The sequence below is a fragment of the Archocentrus centrarchus genome, chromosome 5, assembly GCF_007364275.1.
Source record: "Archocentrus centrarchus isolate MPI-CPG fArcCen1 chromosome 5, fArcCen1, whole genome shotgun sequence".
NCBI classification, from domain to species: Eukaryota; Metazoa; Chordata; class Actinopteri; order Cichliformes; family Cichlidae; genus Archocentrus; species Archocentrus centrarchus.
This window is the reverse complement of record NC_044350.1, coordinates 27,576,272-27,596,706: the sequence shown is the minus strand read 5'-3', so window position 1 is coordinate 27,596,706 and position 20,435 is coordinate 27,576,272. Positions and strand designations below refer to the sequence as shown.

At 39.5% G+C, this 20,435-nt stretch overlaps 2 protein-coding genes across 9 annotated transcripts; one reads left to right on the top strand and one right to left on the bottom strand.

Moving 5' to 3' along the window:
- Nucleotides 1–1,191: 1,191 nt before the first annotated feature.
- On the bottom strand, nucleotides 1,192–7,535 carry capza1a (capping actin protein of muscle Z-line subunit alpha 1a). Of its 2 annotated transcripts, none has more exons than XM_030728723.1 (10): nucleotides 7,440–7,535; nucleotides 4,317–4,380; nucleotides 4,174–4,225; nucleotides 3,674–3,737; nucleotides 3,355–3,561; nucleotides 3,190–3,269; nucleotides 2,973–3,051; nucleotides 2,800–2,871; nucleotides 2,604–2,666; nucleotides 1,192–1,805 (listed from the first exon to the last, which is right to left on the bottom strand). In XM_030728723.1, the coding sequence occupies exons 2-10, from the start codon at nucleotides 4,354–4,356 to the stop codon at nucleotides 1,665–1,667; spliced, it is 798 nt and encodes a 265-aa protein (XP_030584583.1). In that variant the 5' UTR covers nucleotides 4,357–4,380; nucleotides 7,440–7,535; the 3' UTR covers nucleotides 1,192–1,664. The 2 variants fall into 2 exon arrangements, with proteins under 2 accessions (XP_030584583.1, XP_030584582.1); XM_030728722.1 differs by lacking the exon at nucleotides 7,440–7,535 and adding an exon at nucleotides 5,975–6,121.
- Nucleotides 6,910–18,920, top strand: ncoa5 (nuclear receptor coactivator 5). 7 transcript variants are annotated; one of them, XM_030728716.1, is made up of 12 exons: nucleotides 6,910–7,177; nucleotides 8,752–8,811; nucleotides 10,877–11,132; nucleotides 12,431–12,538; nucleotides 13,315–13,378; nucleotides 15,708–15,926; nucleotides 16,010–16,131; nucleotides 16,628–16,757; nucleotides 16,932–17,131; nucleotides 17,233–17,437; nucleotides 17,574–17,665; nucleotides 17,788–18,920. In XM_030728716.1, exons 3-12 carry the CDS (start codon nucleotides 10,964–10,966, stop codon nucleotides 18,348–18,350), a joined length of 1,872 nt encoding a protein of 623 aa, XP_030584576.1. In that variant the 5' UTR covers nucleotides 6,910–7,177; nucleotides 8,752–8,811; nucleotides 10,877–10,963; the 3' UTR covers nucleotides 18,351–18,920. The 7 variants fall into 7 exon arrangements, with proteins under 7 accessions (XP_030584576.1, XP_030584574.1, XP_030584579.1 ...); XM_030728714.1 differs by having other exon boundaries at nucleotides 6,914–7,177; nucleotides 16,929–17,131; nucleotides 17,788–18,918; XM_030728715.1 differs by having other exon boundaries at nucleotides 6,921–7,177; nucleotides 16,013–16,131; nucleotides 16,929–17,131; nucleotides 17,788–18,915.
- Nucleotides 18,921–20,435: the final 1,515 nt, after the last annotated feature.

Below are 20,435 nucleotides of genomic sequence, written 5' to 3'. Positions count from 1 at the left end.
TCCGCCAAACTTTACACTTGGCACAATGCAATCAGACAAGTACCATTCTCCTGGCCACCACCAAACCCAGATTTGTGCCGTGCACCACATTGCCAGATGGAGAAGCACGTCGACGTGGAGTCTCCACTGGAGCAGTGGAGTCCAGTGGCAGCGTGCTTTACACACCACTGCATCTGATGCTTTGCATTGTGCTTGGTGATGTAAGGCTCGGATGCAGCTGTTCAGCCATGGAAACCCATTCCATGAAGGTCTCTACTTACTGTTCTTGAGCTAATCTGAATGTAAAAGTCTGTAGCGAATGACTCTACAGAAAGGTGGCGCACTATGCACCTCAGCATCCTCTGACCCCACTGGGGTCAACTGGACTTGTTGGGTGAGTGAACACCTTTGGCAACAAATAGTGTAGATTACATCACTAGTGTTCACTTTAGCCTGTACAACACAGTTGGATTTCTATATTTTGAGGGACAGACAAACTTTATCTATTTAGTCAACTGGTCTGTAGCCAGCATTTTAGAAATCCCTGCAGTATACCCACTGAGAATAAGAGAATGTTTATTAAGTCTAACATTTTAATTAGAATTATCATAAATGATATATGATAGAGGGTGGCACAGTGGTGTGGTCTCCAGATACTCCAGTTTCCTCTCACTTTTGTCTTTCTTTCTGTTAGCCCTGTGACAGACAGGCGACCTGTCCAGGGTGTACCCTGCCTCTCACCCTGTGACATCTGGGACAGCCATCCCATGATGCTGAATTGGATAATGGAACAAAATGGGTGGATATGTAATGGCAAAAAGTAAATAAATTTAATCTATTTAGCTTTTTTTTTTTTTTTTAAATACAAAACCAGTGACATTTAGTCTAATAGCAGATTCAGCAGTAATGATCACAAGTGACTAAAAGATCATATTTTGTGCAAGGTTTTTATTTCATGAATAATAAATGTACTTACAGTTTGTATAAAAAAATATAGCACAAGCTAAAGGCAAACAGCTGGCAAGAGGACACCGATGCTTTATTATGCCAGAGGAAAGTAATGTCATTTAAGTCATCTCTCAGTACCTGAGAGAAATAGAAGAGCTAAACTTTAACAGGAAAAAAAACACCTGGTCTAGGAATGGGACAAGAAAAGATGTACTCTGGCATTCCTGCTGGTTACAACCAAAGGAATGCTGTATTCTCCAGTTGGGTAACATTTCAAATTGCATATAATATTTTCCCTCTGTTAAAAAAAAAAAAAAAAAGAACAAAACCAGAAAAAAAAACTATAGAGGTAAGGAAGCGCTTAAAGGATTTTAGTTATACAGAAAGTGTAACTTAGTCGCTACATAAAAATCAAGGAGCTTTCAGGAGGTCATGTGTCCATTTGAAACACTGAGGGATCAGAGACTTTGTGTGTATATTGTGTATGTGAGAATTTGAATGGCAGGGACCAGCCAAACGTTCACAGTGTCACAAGAGGCATTATTTGTTAAAAAATATATATATACGTTTACAAATGAGCAACAGTTAGACCACTCAATGTCATTTTAAAATAAAGGCATCCCCTCTTGGTGCTGAACAAAAACTGCAATTCTCTGGAAGGACATACAGTATATTAGGCTGCATCACCAGCTTCTTATTCCCAATAAGTTGGCCATAACCCCAGTGGACCCTGTCCTCTATGCATTCTGCATCTCCTTGCCAATCTTGTAGCTCAGGATCTTGTTCCAGTCAATCTTGGTCCGGGTGACTGGGAGCTGTCGACGTAAGGCTTTGAATGTGGTGTCTGACATGTTCTGATAGTTCTCACTGATGGCCACCTGAGAAAAAAAAAAAAAAAAAAAAAGTTCATTCACTCCCATGTTAAAACGTGTGGTAAAATTCACAGCATTAAAAAGTATGTGTATGTTCAATACTTGCAGTATAAAGGACCCTTTTTTTTTTTTTTTTTTTGTTTAAATGGAAAACAGTAGTGGTCTAAATGGTAATATTGTGGTTTCAAAATCCAAAGTCCAAAAACCAGAGGGTGATGTCACTGTGGCTATGTGCATCTTTAACAGTCTATGGATTTCAGTTCCAGTTAATAGCAGTCTTTAGGTGGAAAACACACCAGTGAGCTTTTATATCATTCACTCAAATCCTGACCCCACAGTTGGAAGTCAATTTATCTGCTTTTTATTTCATTGTTACTCAAGAACAACAAAGTGTTTCTTCTGTTGTTATAGTTCTTTGCAGTTCTAATGTTGAAATGAGGTTTGCTTATCCCCACTCAAATCCTGAAAAATGACAATTATTTAATTAATAATTCTGATTTGCCACTGCTTAACATGGCATTTTATCAGTAATACAACACCACTGTACATATGTAGAAGAATCTTGCAAAGGTCACTTGTCAGCTAAGAGCGCTTACAAAAATAATGCCATTAATACCATCACTTATCAACTAGGGGGAAAAAAAAAAAAAACCTGGTGTGTTAAAATCAGTCTTCCCCTTTTAAAGATCACCTATTGTTCTATGTACACTTGTGCTCAGTTTGTCAAGGAACGTAGCCAGTAGGAAATGCCACAGCTCTTCTCTGACTGTTTTTCCCCCTTGTATTGAGGCAATTCTCACATACCTGGTATTCATTTTCTGCATCCTCAATAATTTTTACCAACACCTTTGCAGTCTGGCTCTCGTTCTGCCAAAATAAACATACATGAGTTAAACAGACCAACTAAACAAGACTATAAATCAAATTCAACATGCTCTAATCCAAAAACATATTTTAAAAATACCAACACAAACTACAGACCACATAGAGCAATACTTACAGACACAGTCAGTGATTTCTGTACATCTTTATGGCTGACCAGCTGCACATTTCCATCCTCATAATAATGTACCTGTGGTAAAGAGAGAAAATAAAGATTAAAACAATATAACAATGAAACAAAACTAATGTCACAGTTATTCTTAAACTCTACCAAATAAAAACTTAATATACCTGTATTTTCAAGACTCCAACAACCTGTGCTGTAGACTGTGAGATACTGAACTTCCACTCAGACCGGCAGCGACCGTTCCTGGGGAAGGAAAATGTAGATGCGTACGCTTGAAAGATGATCTCAAATGCATCATTATGTATACACTACATCAACATAATTGTTTGAGATAATGTGATTAGGAATTTAAAAAGAGATCATTATCCTCTCTCAACTTACCAGAAGTTTTTAGGTTCAAATTGATGGCCCTCGATACAAGCGATAATGGTCTTCTGGCCATCAATTGTTTTCCCATAAACCTGAAGCAAAAAACCAGGAGTGGGTGATTTATTGGGCTTAAGCTGAACATGACAGCCATAGTGCAGTCAGAGGGAGTGATCTTACAGTGCAGACTCCTGTGGGGTAGTGCTCCTTGACGTATGCTCTAATAGCAGAATCGCAGGCATCTCTCCATGAGTTGAGTGCTGCCTCGCCCTCATGTGGCTGAGGATCGCTGGCCTCTTTCCTCAGGTGGTCAAACCTGAAGGAGATCTTGTTGTGGGGGTCAAAGAAGCGGCCATTACCCAGGTCTCCATGCTCTGTTATCAGAACCTGCAGGGAGCACAGACAGAGAAACCTGCTGTTACCGTGAGAGTTCATTCAAACATCCTATCCTAAATGACACTTTTAGTAGGGTCAGTAACAAAAACAAAAAAATACTTGCCGGATCTTCATATCCATCAATTTTAGCACGGGTGAACTGATCCATGTTGTACTGGGCAAAAGCACTGTATAAAATTAAAAAAAAAAGACAATATGACCATAAGCTTCATCCACATCTATAACATTACTGTTTTGCTAGTTTAAAAGAACCTATTACGCTCATTTCTAGCTGCATATTTTTACTCTTGGGCTCTAGAGTAGTGCTACATGTTTTCTGATTTTGTGATTCAAAATAATCTTTAACACTTGGACTTTTGGTAGCTTTCTTTGACCATATAAGGAATAGCCATTCTCAATGACATCATGCTGAACCAAGAGTAGAAAAGCCTGTCTGAAAAGGAGCATTATAATCAGACTGAAGCCTCAGATTCAGCTTCAGACTGCATAAGCGTGATCTCTTTATTTGGAATTTGGGGCATGTTTATTATATGCATCCATACAACATAAATACAGGTATAATAGGTTGCCTTAAAAGATAGGAAAGGAAAGAAGGAAACTTACTGAGCTGCACCCTCTCTGAGAAGATTATCATTGTTGAGCAGAAGTCGCACATCTGAGAACAACAAGTAACGCAAATTAATCATGACCAGATTTTTCTTTGCACAATAACTGCAAGTAATACTAAAGGTGTAATGGGGGCTTACCATTGAAAACTTCATTGAACTCTCCTGGAGGAGCATGCATCACAAAATTAGCTGCAATACGGACCTGGAAACAAATAAGACATGTTGTCATAACACTTAAAATAATAAGTGCCACAACATCAACGGAAATCTGCATTTCATCTCTTCTAAGAACCGTTGGTGGAAAACAAGTCTACTTTATCAAATCTTGTTGGGTTTTTTTTGTTTTTTTTAAGCTTGCCATTTTATTTCATTTTATAAAGATACAGATATTGTAGGTGATGTATATGAACAGATTAAAACCTGCAAATTCCCACTAGAGTTAAGCAGAGAATAGTGGGCTAACTTGCTGCAGGCTGGTTAGCTCCATTTCAGTCACTCCTCAGATGGCAGTACATGTCACCCAAGGGCTTTTCTTAGCAGCCACCCAATATGCAAGCGTAAGCATGTTTTGTCAAAGCCCCGAAGAGAAGAGGTTGAGGCAGGTACCACTGCTCTCACAAAGTAGTACTCAGTAAGGACAGCAAATTATACATTTATATCAGGCAGGCAGCGCATTGTAAAATTCGAAGTGAATTTATTCATCCGTAGAGGTTACAACTTCACCTACATTTCAAACTACAAATTCACCATCTTAACAACATAATCCTGTACAAAAACCCTGACGTCAGTGCTGCATTATAGTATGATTTTGCCAGCGATGCTATCTGTCAGGCAGACAGGATTATTAAAGCCTTCAGGGCTGCAGCTGGCGCTGACCTACAATTGGGCTGTCCTGCTGAAAGGGCAGAAGGACATTACAATGACTAACCTAGTTTAAGAGTGGCCCAGGCACTGTGTCTCCATTCAGAGCCCACAGGACACTCCCAGGCTCAGACTCAGCTTCTCCGTTATGTAATTCAAACTCAAATGAACGCACTATTAATGCAGAGTCTTCAGAAAAGTTAAAATGTGTTATTGTACTCTCGCTATCACACCAACCTATGTATTTTATTTTAAGAATTCAGTGAAGTGATACTTAGATCTGTAAGCTCCTGGCCAGACCATCAGCTTCAGGAATGCAATGCGCTATTTTACAACATGTTGCAGCACGATACAGACAGCAGCACCAGTTATTGCGAGGCCCAACAACACTGCAGGGAGACAGGAGCGCTATCTTCCTCATGCGTTTCTAGTGCCAAAAAAAAAAAAAAAATATCGCAGGCCTGCAGTGCATTTATAACATATCAGCGCAAATTCAGATATGTTAGCAAAACCGGCTGAGGAAGCTAAACGTAAAAGTTTGCAGGGTGTGGGTGGTGTTCTGCGATCGGTGCACTGTCATTATCCTTGCTGTAAATGCAGGAAGTACCTGGACTTCCTTCGATTTAGCATTTGCCAACCATTATAAAGTTACGAGCAACATCAAGCATCGACTTCAGCCGTACGCTGATTGCAGGTCCTAATTAAAACGAGTGTTTTAGTTAAGTTACTTTACGTTTAAGAGGGACACACAAGCTTCAGCTCTGAGCTGTCAAAATACAGCCCTACCTTGGTTTAGCTAGCACCAAACAGACACTTAACACGGCCCTCTTGGCCATTCATGCTCGACTGTAAAGATCTCTCACAGCTGCACTATTGTTCACGACAAAGACTTCAGCTAAAACGATAGTTATTGCATGGTTTATTGAGAGAAATACCTTCTCTTCATCGCCGAGCACTTCGAAATCTGCCATCTTGGCTCAATGAAGCGTTAACAAAGCGACGGTGAATGTTGCCATGTATGTGGGACTGACTCCTCCCAACACAACGACCGCCCAGTTCCGGAAACCACCTCTGTGAGCCGGTTGAACAACAATGTTCACGGTTCCGGGAATATGAAAGTGTTAAATAATAATTATAATACTAACAGATCCTCATGGGAATTAAAATGAAGTGCAATACATGTTTTTATACGAAACTCAGGGATGGTCATTTTTTGTTAATTTTTACGTACAAACTGAATAAACCATATCGCAACCTGGCAACCACGCTGCCTTCAAGTCATTTGAAGCGGTTGAAGATATGCAGTTAAATAACGTCAAATGATTAATTTTTGCATATTTGTGTTGAATGGTCTGAAAAATCTTTAGAAAATAAAAGGTACTGAAATAATAATGATAATAAAAAAAAAAACTCCGCAGCGCATGCTGTTTGGAGCCTATCTCAGCTGCAATTGGGCGAAATGTGGGGTGCAACATGGACAGGTTTGCCGCAGGGCTAACGCAGAGAAACTGACACCTATGGGTAACACTACTAACTGCATGTGAACATGCAAACTCCACAGAGAAAGACAGTGGAACATGTTATTTTAATTTAAGGTTATTTAAAAATATCCCTTTAGAATAACGTAAGACTTTATTTAACTTTTTTTTTTGTGCCAGAAAACCTGGACTTTACAACAGCTTAATTTGAAACCACAGTAGATCTAGTTCAGTTTTATATTTCAGTCCAATATTTCTTTAGTTACTCTGAAGCCAACCCATTCTCTAAGATTAAGCCTCTAAAACATGCCATGTAAAACCAATATCGGTGGGGAACATGTTTAACGATAGCTATATGGAGCTGGAGCTGTAACAGGGATCCTGGGAACACTCCGACACAGCACACACTTTTTTATTTCATTGAATTACATTTATGATTTATTTTTTAGGAGGGCATATGTACTGCACATAAGTTACAATTAACCAATAGGTGGCGATATATAGGCTAAATAAAATGTCAGTTACACCTGCAAAGTAGCAGAAGAAGACATCGAGGCCAGTTGCCGTAAATAAAGTGAAAAAGAGGCGCAGCTTCGTGAGAGGACAGGGGTTGTTTGTGGCCTCGGGAGGCTGAAAACTGACATAAAATAGACATTGAAGGTAAGGCTAGAGTCGTGCTTTCATCCTTTACATAGTATTGCGTGAAGCGAACCGTGTATCTTAAAGCAGTTGGAGATGTAACTGTGAGGCTTTTTGTTCGATTTTAAGGTACTGGTTATGGTAGCGCTAAATGGCTAACGGCCGACATTACCCTAGCTCCGTGTAGCTGCTCTGTAACCACGTAATTAATAACGCGTCTCGGAATGGCGGTGTGTGAGTGCGGTGCTGTTAACGTTACGCTGCATAATTATAATCAGAATACCTAGTCTGTTGTTTTGGGTCGCATAGCTGGTGCCGCAGCGTGTAGCTCGATATTTTCGAGGCGAGCGGAGATTTTTTGCGAGGACTCAGTTTTGAAACTACCATTACGAGCTGCGGTCACGCTTGTTCTGCTTTAAAAGCTAGCACAAACGGGTTGCCTTTTACAGTAGCACGTTTGTACCAGTGCTAGTTCAGATAGGGTGTATTAGGAGATGCAATACATTTTGCTGATATATAAAGTTTTCTGCTTGCGTTGATGTTTAACCCCCCCCCCCCCCCCCCCCCCCCCAAAAAAAAAGAAAATTAAATTAAAATTCTCTCCAGTAGGCAGTAGGCATTCATTTGTTCAGGTATCATTTTATGAGTTATGTATTTACAATTAAATTATATATGTGAAATACTTAAAGCCAACTAATTTTTTTTTTTTTTTTTTTATAGCTTTCTTACGAAAAAAATCGTGTCCCAAAATTTGTCTGTGTGTATTCCAGGAAGCATCTTTAACTCAATATTAACTCAAATAGCTGTTAAAACCAAGGTGTCCAGAAGAGCATGTTTGAATGCACAACACATTGAACTTTAACATAGATGGGTGACAGCAGCAGAAGACCACACCGAATACTATTGGCTAAGAACAGGAAACTGAGACTGCACTATATACCGGCTTACCAAACTGGTACAATAGACAGTTGATAAAGCATTGAATGATCCAAGTCTTAATTTATGAATTTGTTGTAAACAACAAGAACGTGTGGATCCATCCTGTTATGTATCAGTGGTTCAGGCTCATGGCAGTGGTGTAATTGTGTGTGTGTGTGTGTGTGTGTGGGGGGGGGGGTATTTTCTAAGCACACTTTAGTCCTCTTAGTAGTACAGGGATCTCAAACTCGCGGGCCGCAACCGGCCCCGCCCCCTACTTCCGGTCCGCTATTTGATGTCAAAAATAACATACAGTTTGGCCCTGTACTTTTTTGACATTTCGCTAATTCCTCTTAATTGGGGGGAAAGTGAAATGTCAAAAAAGTAACTTAAAGTTCCAAATTGTATAGTTACCAGATCTCAATTCAATAGAGCACCTTTGGAATGTGGCAGAACAGGAGAACTGAGAATGTTTCTGGCAGAGAATTAAGGCAAAATAAAGTTGAACCCAATTCTAGCAAGGCATGACAAATAAAATGGCTGGTGTGTGTGTGTACATATGAATCTTATTGTGGGTTGATTTTCAATCACTTTCTGACGGGCAGTGTGAGACTATATTTCAGAGCATTTTAATTGATTAATTTCATAAGTGTTTGTTGTGTTCTTTCTTTTTTCAGATACTCTAGTTTTCCAAATTCATTGGACGCTGAATTCAGGGCATCCAGGTTCAAGTTAAGGTATGTAAGGAGCTGCTTCCTGAAAAGTATATGTAAATTAATTCAAGCATAAATCCAGTGCAACTCTGATAGTTTGTGCTGTATGTATCCTGAGACCAAAAAATGTCTTGAGATTCTATTGCGCTGAAAGAATTTTATATTGCGTCATCTAAGGCACGTAAAAACGCGCGTTTCTCCTGAGGATTTACAACAAAATTGTTCTGTTTGATCAAAACGATGCATTTGAGGTTTGGCATTTTCAACAACGACAAGTATGTGATTTCATTTCAATTAATGTGATTTTCTTCAAGACGACGTTCTTTCAAAAGAAGAGGACTGCATTTAATTTACATAAAGGACTGTCTGAGACCTAATGAGGTGTATTTTTCTTGGGTGGTGTCATTTTAAATTTGCACCATGAACCTTCGAAAGTATTTAACTCATCAACTGTAACTACAGTACATTGTAAAGTTGGCAGAGCCACTTGCCCTGAATCCTGAATGTCTGACACTGGTGTCTGTGCTATTTTCGCCACATCTGTACAACAACCAAGTACAATTGTGGGATTCAGCTGTGGTATGATATTTATGGCTTTGTGTTTTGTACCAAGGGAAGTGTTTTAACGTGACTTTTCAAAAAAAGTTTTAAAATTTTAAAGAAGAAAATAATCAGTAGTTGGGTCATTGATATTTTCTTTACCTTTCCTTTTACACCACCATGGGTGTTGCAGGATTACGTTCTCCTACGTTATTTATGGCATTTTCCTCGCTGATTGGTCCTGCTTCTGTAGTGTGGTTTCATTTTCTTCAGTTGTCATTTCTTTGCGGAAAACTCGCATTTACTTTGGAGTGATGCAAAAGGGTACACTCAGAACTTCGTGATTTATCGGCAAACGGTCATTGCACATTTAATGAGAAGACATCTTAATTTGTTCTGCGGTCATATTCTGGCATAACCTGTGCCATTTAAAGAGGGATAATTTGTTTTCACTATGAGATGGAAGTGTCTGAGATGTCAGCTGAACACTTGGCAGTTTTCTGCTTGCATCTGGATCAATGAACAATTATTTCAACAAAATTTTACCCAATATTTTGCATGGAGTTGAGAAAATTGTCACTTCAGCAGAAGCTGCCATGGTGGAATTATTTATTTATTTTTGTTTGCAACAGTGAGTACGTGTGCACAGTGTGTAGAAAAACTACCTAAGGAAATTCATACTGGAGTCCGTTGCATTACAGAATCGTGGCTAAATGGTAGATTTGCTTTTTTTTTTTTTTTTTTTTTTTTTTGTTGTTGATATACTCAACAAACATAAACTTACACTTGACTTTCATGTAATTTATGGCAAACTCTCAAATGTGGAAAGGTACAGTTTAATTTAACTTTAACCTATTGCCCAAGTGACATTTGGGCCACTCCACACTAAACTGTAAAAAAAAGTGTTACATAGGTGTCAAAAGTGGACTAATATTTTATTTTTTTCCCAGTTTTTCATTATAGCTGGGAAGGTTTATCCCCAAATGACACACTGTACACTACAACAGTTAGACGATAATTCAGGTGACCTTGATATATATCGTGTGTGAACTGCCTAATTTAGTTGCTTGACATCATAAAATGTGCTGAGAATAATTCTGGGAATTTCTACCATTTCGGATCTACGATGAGTATTTTTGGGAGAGGGGCACAAGGGATGCGTGGACATAACAAAGTTGGATGCCAATGGTTACGCCCACAACAGATGACTTGAATACATTTTCTTAGCGGATCACTGACGATCCTTGTTTATGCCTTTCTTAATAAAATTCCAGCATTCATTTCTTCCCTGTTGTAAAAATTGACAGAGATTTAAAGAGAGGTCCTTACTCATGGAAAAATTTTACTGCTTTTCATTAAATATATTTCACACAGGTTCCAATTGTACAGTTTAGTGTGGAGGATATAAATAAATTAAAATGTGTGAATATTCTTGGAGGATTTTGATTTATCGGCACATTTCCACTTCGTTTGGATTTGAAAATTAATTTTGAGATTGCTTTGTGATTTTATGAACTTTTGCTCTACTAAAACTTTTTATCCTTCAAAGGAATTTGATCTCTTAAGAGAACAAACCAAACCTGTTCAAGCATTTGAGACGCACGAAGAAACAAACCAGCGAACTTGGGATCTAATCATGTCTCGCCGAAGGAGCCGCAGCCCATCACCAGGGCGCTATTCGCGCTCTTGCAGCAGTAATGATCCTAGAGATTTGGAGAGGAGGATTTTTGTTGGGAATTTGCCAACCTCCGACATGGAGAAGAAGGATTTGGAAGACCTGTTCAGCCCATACGGGAAGATAGTCGGTCAGTAAACACAATACAAGCGACAAGTTGCCTGTTTTAATGACATGCCAATATTCATCAGAGAGGTTTTCCCTAAAAGTCATATGTAGGGCTGCAGCTATATTTTAATAATTGAGTATTCTGTCGATTATTCCATCAATTACTCGAGTAATCAGATAATAATTTTTTCGTATTAATAGTTCAACTGCATATTTTAAATTACGTACTACAGTTTCTTGCTGTGTGAAACAAACAGCGGTGGATGGAGCAGCTACAAAGTTCTCTTTTCTTCACTTGCTGATCAGGTGGTTGATGAAGGACCTGCAGCTGTTTCCCTGTGAATGTTTAATGGTGGTGGTGGGAGGGGATTCCTTTTGGACGCTAGAAAAACATTTACTTTCTCTCCACCTGAGCTCACCGTCTCTATGGCTCCACCCCTTTGCGCAGACAGACTGCACGTAAAACAGCTGACAGCAGCTGTTGTGTTATCAGTGTTATTGTTGAAAAACTGGGGCTTTAACAGCGTAATGTTGAAATGCTTTGTATTCACAAGCATTCTCCTAAATACTTTTATACTACAGGTCTATTTTTAGTCACTAACCAGGGATTAAAGTATTTTGACGGGGAAGGGGACCTTCCGGTACCGGACGATCGCTAGTGCTAATAGCTGTGCTTGTTAGCAATATGTCTGGTTATAGCGGTCCCTTCTAGGAGCTGAAGTAGAGAGAGGGAAAAAAAAAAAAATAACAGCTGAAATTTTCAGCACAGCAAGCACAACACCCAAACACAGCAGAGCGTTCGAGGTGTGGAAAAACATGTCAGTGACTCAGTGTTAAAGGGAATGCGTCGCAGCGACATTGACATTTTTAGAATCTGAGTTTTTTTTTTTTTCTTTTTTTTAAAACGCCTGATACACACTCCAGTCCAGTAGGTGGGGTAATGCAGCTATAAGCTGGTTTGTCTACCGCCATTAAATCCACAAGAAGAAGACAACTACAGAGACCTGTGTAACAGTCGGCGAAACACGCTCTACTTGCGTGGAGACACATGATCGCTGCAGAGTTTAAACGAAGCATCGAAGCAGCAGATTTGCTTCGAGGATTTTTTTTTTTTTTTATAATCGAGTTACTCGGGGAATCGCTGCAGCCCTAGTCATATGAAATGTTTTAGATGTCTAGTTACAATAAATTATTAGGCATAAGTCTTCGCATGGAATACAAGTGTTCTTTTTGATATAATTAAAGGAGGTTAATTGGGTAGTTTATCAAAAATGCTCAAAATTGTCCTAAGGTTATGCACTTGAAATATTCCTCTTCCAGGCGTATCCATGTTTCGTGGGTTTGGATTTGTACAATTTGAACGCATTGAGGAAGCCGAAGCTGCAAAGGCGGCCCAAAAGGGTCGAATATATAAAGGTTATAAAATAGGTAAGCCTTAACTGCAAATGATATGATTATATGGTTGAAGGAGTTTTTATTGGAGTTGGCTGAGAAGCAAAAACCACGCTAATGAAAGATTAAGGTCAGGTTGTGTGGGTGGGAAAATTAATAAATAAAAATTTGAAGGGTATAATTGTCTTTGTCTGAATTTGGGAATGAAAAAAATTAAAACAAAAGCCGCAAATGCTTTATTTGTTCTTGTTGTTCAGTTAACCTTCAGCACATGAGATGCCGTTTACAATATGATAAAATTGGAGATTTATTGTAGCCTCAAATGAACTAGCAGTTTGTTAGAATTTTTTTTTTTTTATTATTAATTTTTAAGTTGCAAATCAACAAAGTAAATAAACATGCGCATTTAAATTTTGGCAAGGCCTCAATCTCAGTTTGTTTTATTTGCAACACTGCTGTGTAAGATACTTCGACGTGGATTCGTGTGTCATTTTTGGTTTGGGCCAAAAATGCCAAATTTAAACTTGAAAATCTAATACGTTCAAGCTTTGCTGTTTTCTAGCAAATTTTGACCCGAAGAAAAGACTTCCTTCATTTTGGGTGCATCTCGAAATCAATTTGACAGATTGGGCAACAGAATTTTCTGCATTTTGAACTTTCGTCTTTTTTGGATTTTCAAATTTTGGATCCTGGCATTCGGTTTCATTTGGACGGTGAAAGTCGTGACGCAACCACTCCCATTTTTGCGTGAACATCATTAGCAGATCTCCATGTCACTGTTGTGTTCAACGTTTGGATTGATTTATTTTCAGATGTAAATATGGCAGTGGAGCGACGGCAAGCTAAACCTCAATCCCAGCAGAGCCCTCCACGAAGGTAAAGTAATGCGAAATGAGTGTGAAGAACTACCATCGCCTCTCAGTTGCTGTTATTTTTTATTTATTTTTTTTTTTAACAAAACAAAAAAAACAAAAAAGGTACTTTACAATCACCTGTAATTTCCACCAGTGAAGAAGTGCACTTTATGGATGCTACTGCACCATTAGACGGGTTTGTTTTTGGTGTATTCAGTATTTCACGCCAAGTTAAAAATTTACTGATGTGTTGAAATAAAGAAAAGAGACACATGGATGTAATTTAAGTGTCTTTGTCTCAAATATTGTTGACCTTCTGGCTTTTTTTTAGCGCTGCCTTTCTTTGCGCGACACTTCCTCTTACAGCTAGTAACAATTGTCTTATCATCTCTCGTGGTTCATGTCCAGTTCACAGGTTTATGCCTCACAACAAAATGCCTTTAGCTGTATATATCTAATGTAAAACCAAAAAAAAACTCCGAAACCCAGTGGCTTTTTCTTTTTTTTTTTTTTTTTTTTTTTCTGGTTACCAGAGTAGAGACTTCTGGCAAGGTGGGAGGATGGGGGCAAGCCAGCCAAAAAAAAGAGAAACTTTATTTCCTTTCATCAAGATCCCAATAAAATCTGGCTGAAATGGGCTTAATGCAGATATTGAGTCAATGTCAGTACTCTCCAATATGTGCTGAGGTTTAAAAAAAAAAATAAAACAAAAAAACACAATGCAGGAAAAAGATGCTTAGGATAATTTAGAAATGGCATCACATTGTACAGCAGAGTGGCTAATGGTAAGTTGCTAACTAGATTGTGGTCTATTTCGCCATTTCTGTTTTTTATATATGTTGCTTCTGCGTGGGTGTGTACACGTGCATATAAAAATCGTCAGCGCTTCTACAAAGTCCATTGGTTTATTAACTTTGTTGGAAGCTGTCGTCTTCTCTGCCTTTGTTTGTGAGTAGCCACACTTCTTGAATGCAGCTATCAGTGGAAGAACACAAAGCCATTGCATCACCTGATATCTGCACAAAATACAAACCATGTTGACCCATCCTTAAAACCATGGTCAAAACTCCACAGGGTGCCTCTAAAAAAAAAAAAAAAAGTACCCTAATTACCAGTGTGAATTTTTTTACTCTATGCCTTTAACCAGCTCAGTGACCACCCTGGAGCTTATGACTCTGCGCATGCTACAGAGCATCCTACACATCAGAGAATTGTATTTCAGAGACATCAGGCTGTGGACCATCTCCACTGGGCATTAGGTTTATGTTTGTTTAAATATGATACAGTTGCCTATCGTGAGTTTTAATTGTCACAATATGTAGTATTCTACTGAGCCCACTAACGGTCAGTGTGGAAGCTTATTTTTTAGGCTGCCGCTGTGTTGACCTGCATTTGATCTCATCCAATTAAGGGAAACCTGCTTTTCATCTTTCTTACTGTAAATAAAGTGTTGGATTGTCACTTTATGGACAGGATAGGCAATGGCTTCTTTTTTTACAATAGTTAGCTGGTATATCCATTTCACTTCAGTTTAAACACAATAAGCATAATACTGCTTAGCCTCTGTTTGTGGATCAGAGAAATTACAAATGGGAAAAGTAGGCAACATAACGGTGTGGCAATACAAAGGAACGCTAAACGTGCTGCTTTCTTTCCAGTTTAGCATGTATTTTTGTGAACCACTTCTCAGTTGAGCTTTATAAAATTTGTTTTACACTGTAATATATTTGGTCAAACCTTTTTTTCTAACACTTTCTTTGACCACAATTAAAGACATTACCAAAAATCAGTGGTTTAGGGAAAAAAACATATAATCTGACTTAAATAAAACTGGTATCATGCAATGTCTGAATATTAGAATATTGTTTGTGAAACGCGTTTGCTCGGTCTCTGGCATTTTTTTGCGACCTCATTTAGAGTATGGAAATGCAACTTTCTGAGAAATAAAAAGCCTGTAAGCTTATTGAGCTGCATGTGCAAAATAAACCACCTTCAAAAAGTACCTGTGTATTCAGAGCGGGATTTATGGTCATTGGACATTAAATGGTTGGTTGATAATGGTGCATTTGTAGATCACTGAACCTTTTTGAAAGCTTGTCGCTGAGACTTATCGGAATCTCTTCCTGGATTGAATGTGTGCAAGCTGTGTGACCGGGGGGGGGGTGTTTCGGTTTCTCAGTTTTATTTGTGCAAACACTTTTTCACATTTGAATAAATAGATGTTACAAATTTACACTACCAGCTGTAGGCCTGTCTTCATCAGCTGAGGACAGACATTCCTGTTGCTCTCTACAGTAATTTATAGGCAGCCATAACTCTTACCTTACACTAATGGATACCATTTCTCTCAGGGCCCCGTACAGCAGTTACGGGGAAAGCAAAGAGCCACGACCTCGGTCTCGCTCCCCCGTTTATGGGCGTGACGGACGTGAGCCTCGGGACAGCCGTGATGGGAGGGACTCCCGGGAGCCTCGACCAGTTGGCCACTCTCGTGACCCCGATTACCGGTACCGTAGCTCAGAGAGCAGAGACAAGGACATCAGAGGTGACCCACGGGATACTGCTTACAGGTGACCGACGCACCACCCATTAACTAAGAGTCTTGAGTTTGAATGGTTAAGCTTTTGTCTGAACCTGAAATGTTCCCACAAAGCAGAAGCGAATATGACCGATACTATCGCGGTGGCAGTGCTGCTGAAGACTATTACAGGAGGAAGGATGAGCCCTACAGGGATCCTTATGCAGATCCCTGGAATGGACGGCGTGAGCCAGAAGGTATGTCTACTTCAGTGTACATGCTGCAGGTGCAAATATGGCTAGTTTGAATACTCGGAGAAATATTGTGTTAAATTCTTTTTTTTTTTTTTTTTTAAATTGGGTTTCATTTTCATTATTCATATTTTTCTTTCTAACATCACACTTGTAAGTTTTATTTAATTTTTAATTTTTTTTTTTTTTTGGTACTATGTTTGCAATTGTAAGATTTAGGACTATGAACTACCAGGATTTCTGCATTGCTTTCTTAAATGTGGTCTGAAATTAAGGGTACAACTTTTTGTGTGTTGAATCAAATTGTAATTAAGACAAACATGGGTTAATAACAGTTTAAATCATGTAATTTCAAATTTTTTGGAAGTGAAGTTTGCCAAATGTTTTGCAAGGCTTGAAGTGTGTTTATAGTATGTCCAGTGTGTGTGTGTGTGTGTGTGTGTGTGTGTGTGTGTTTTTTAAAGCCTAATTACTTTGAAATGACCTCCACCCCTACCTGTAGATGAGCGTGTACGACCTGAAGAGCGCCGGCGTAATGAGCTGTATCGACAGTACTATGAAGAACTTCAGCGACGCCATGACGTTGACCGTCCTGTCGACTGCTCTGTAATTGTTGTCAACAAGGCCCAAAAGTATGTCCACAGTCTCTGTTCTTTATAGGTGAAAAAATGATCTTGGACCAGAGAAACATGTCTTTAAATATTCAACAAGTGCATGGCATGTTTTCATTTCATACTGCTCCTGTGTGTGCACGTGTGTCTGTGTGTGCGTGTCTGTCTGTACTTGTGCTTCAAAACCAACTGTAGGGAGTATGCGGAGACGGTTGGGCGGAAGGTTCGTGATTTGGGAATGGTGGTGGATCTGATCTTCCTCAACACAGAAGTATCTCTAACTCAGGCACTGGAGGACGTAGGCCGAGCCCGTACTCCTTTTGCCATCATCATAACCCAGCAGCACCAGGTCCATCGATCCTGCACTGTCAACATCTTGTTTGGCACACCTCAAGGTAATTGAAGACAGCAATATTCACATGTGGTTTGGAACAGTTCGGGTCATTCAAAAGTTTATTATGTTTTGCTTGCTAACACATTGTATTTATTCCCACAGAGCATCGAAATATGCCCATGCAGGATGCCATGATGCTGGTGGCCCACAACTACGACACCTACAAAGTGGAAAACCGTGAAAAAGAACGTGAGGAAATAGCCAGAAAGGCTGCCAAGATGGCAGATGATGTGCTACTCAGGGAGCCTGACCGAGAGAGCCACCCCATTTCTTTACTCACCAACATCACACTGCTGGCGGAAAATAGGTAACGGGTTTAAAATCTTTAAGCTTTATACAAGTATTGTGAAACATCAAGAATTTACAATTAAACAGCTACTGTGTGTTGTGGCACTTTACATAGTCAACATTTGATTTGTCTTTGCCTTTGTTTTGTTGGGTAGATTTGTGACCCCAGAGGAGTTGGACAGTCTGATTGCATACCTGAAGGACAAAAGAACTCGGCTGGTACGAAGTGCAGCCGATCCTCTTGCAGGTAGCACCTCTTTATTGCTTTAAATTTTTGACTTGCATGCACTTAAGCACACTAAATGAGTAACTGGTTAAATGGTTATTGCTGAATAAAGAAGTAAATAACTATAATTTGTCTTCCTACAGCTCCAGTCCACGTTGGTCCTCCTGCAGCAGTACATCATGATGTTCCCCCCTCAGCTGCAGGACACCCTCCATCTACTCTCACACCCCCACAGTCAGGTCACCTCAGTCTGTCAGCGGGTTCAAGCACATCGGCTAACCCAAGTCACCAGCAGGAGCTGCAGGCTAAAATCCTCAGTCTGTTTAACAGTGGCAGTGGGCAGTTAACAGGCACTAGTGGCCTCTCCTCTGCACCCTCACAGTCACACTCATATGGGTCTCTTGGCCAGCCTCCTTCCCAAAACCCAGCCCGCCCACCAATGCCAGGTCCTGCACCTGGATCTCAGGGGTATTCCAACCCTCCAGGCCGTATGCCAGTTGCCCCAGGTGGTCAGAGACCCCCTGCCTCTGCTTCAGGTATCAATTTTGACAACCCAAGTGTCCAGAAAGCTCTTGACACACTCATTCAGAGTGGACCTTCTCTCAACCATCTGGTGGGTAGTGGGGCCTCTCAGCAGCCACCCCCCAGACCATCACCCAACATGGGTCAGGCCCCACCTGTGTCTTTGTACCCCCGGCACTACTGAAAAGCTGTAGTAAACTTATTTTTCTCCCTCTGCCATATCCTTTCCTGTGCAGTGAGTTATCAGCGTAGTATTGATAGACTGTAGGGACGTTATGTAAAAAGTTTTTAATCTTCCTTCATATTGTGTTGATAAAATGTGAGGACTGTTTCAGTTATTTGTCAGAAAATAATTCAGTTTCAGTACGCGTTATGAAATACATTTTGCTTACTGATGGACTCCTGAGTTCTTTTCCAACTGTTTTATTGTTTTACATTCTTTTAATTTGTAACATTGTTCTCATGCACAAAACGAGACATAATTAAAAACTCAGACACAACTCCTGTAATAAAATGGTATTGGTTTATTGCATTTTGTGCTGACAAATCTATAAAATGGAACGGGTATCGCCAGAAGCCATAGAGATAAGCATTTGAAATGTAAGATAAAACTACTTTTTTCTTTTTCTTTTTAAATGTACCATGAACCACAATAGAGAATAATACAGGTCTTTTTTTATTTTAGAATATTTTACTTGCACTGACACAAAAAAATAAACACCTCCACACTAACTGTATTTGATTTATTTACACGTAGCCCCCTCCCACCCTCACCCTTGACCACCCCTGTCCGCAGCAGGTACAAGTGGACATGTACACACAAACACACTCCCACAGAACTGAAAGGACACACTACGGCTTTACCTTAAGACTAGGTATGGTGTCAAGGAAAGGTAATGAACAGTTCAGAATGAAAGAACGTTTCCATATTGGTGAAATTTGGTACAGGTGTGTCTTTGTGTGTATGCTGTATAGAGCGTCTGCATCCATTTGTCAAGCATCCGTACAAAATGTTTCCCACAAGTCCAGTGAATTAAAAACAAGTCTGGACAGTGACAAGGTTCTGGTACTGGTTATGTTTTGTTAAAGGCCATCAAGTACTAAAGAATAATGCATTTTGGGAAATACGCATGAAATAAAAGTTGAATGAGGAGAAGCTGCAGCAGACTAAATAGCAGAGAGACTGGAATCTTCAATAACTGTATCTGTTCAAAGGAAACTGGGCATTTATTAAAACTCAGTACTTATGTGTACATCTTATTTCAATTGTACAAAAACCAAAGTTTATAATGGTGACAGTACATACTTGACTATTTCTTAGGACCGGCAACTTACTGGAACCCGGGCACAGTCCTTCCACAAGCCATCTGTTTTTGAGTCTCGGTTTAAGTATCCGTCACACAAACCAGATGCAGTGTTTTGGGCTTCAGAGATGCTGGTAGGTGGACTTTGTTACCTTTTGATAAAAGCAAAATCCCTTTCCAGTCTGTGCCCTTCCCAAAATGCACAACTTGCCCTTTAAAGGTAATCTGAATGCCTACAAAGCAAAGCAGTTTTGGTAGTTGGAAATACTTATTTTAATACACTGAATGAAACCAAAGCTGGTGACTGGAAAGAGGTAAATCACCGGCTTTGGACAGGCAGCAGACTTTCTGCTTTTTCAAGCAACTTAAAATAAAAATGAACAGGCATCTCCTTGACCTTGGCACGTCCAGGGTTCTGTGTTTTACCTTGTTGAAACAGTATTTTTATTTAAGTGATATTTGCTACAAATTTTGATAAGATAAACCATATGCACTTGTCTTCATCTAATTCACTGGAGCACACAGTTTCACACATTTTTGTAGTTAACGGAAATATACTTTGGTAATCACTTCATCTGCAGGTATTAGACACAATGAGAGGACCTTGTCAATAGATCTACCATAAAAAATAGAATCTCATACTAGAATAATATTCATCTGGGATACAATGGGCCAGTGCTAAGGAAAAATATCCTACTACTAGAAAGAAAAGTGTCTGATATAAACAAAATACTTTTATACCACAAACACCCAATATATTTTCAATACACCTTGTTCAGGGTAGTTGCATGCATGCACTGAGTTACACAACATAACCGGAATGGGGCTCTGCTTGCACTGCATGGATAGCCACTTGAGTTTTTCCTCATCTGACTCCCAGAGAGATCGACTGTGTGAAATCTAAGTGCAGCTGCTGCATTACCTTCCATATCAGGCACATCTGATGCTTCTGTGAAGATATACTG

Excerpts from the sequence above, each read along its gene's own strand:
- capza1a (XM_030728722.1), bottom strand. The coding sequence starts at position 6,010 with ATGGCAGATTTCGAAGTGCTCGGCGATGAAGAGAAG. Across the intron at positions 4,226-4,316 it reads GTTCAATGAAGTTTTCAATG|ATGTGCGACTTCTGCTCAAC; the intron begins GTAAGCCCCCAT and ends TGTTGTTCTCAG. Across the intron at positions 1,806-2,603 it reads ATGCAGAAAATGAATACCAG|GTGGCCATCAGTGAGAACTA; the intron begins GTATGTGAGAAT and ends TTTTTTTCTCAG.
- ncoa5 (XM_030728714.1), top strand. The coding sequence starts at position 10,964 with ATGTCTCGCCGAAGGAGCCGCAGCCCATCACCAGGGCGCTATTCGCGC. Across the intron at positions 11,133-12,430 it reads CCCATACGGGAAGATAGTCG|GCGTATCCATGTTTCGTGGG; the intron begins GTCAGTAAACAC and ends TTCCTCTTCCAG. Across the intron at positions 13,379-15,707 it reads CAGCAGAGCCCTCCACGAAG|GGCCCCGTACAGCAGTTACG; the intron begins GTAAAGTAATGC and ends CATTTCTCTCAG.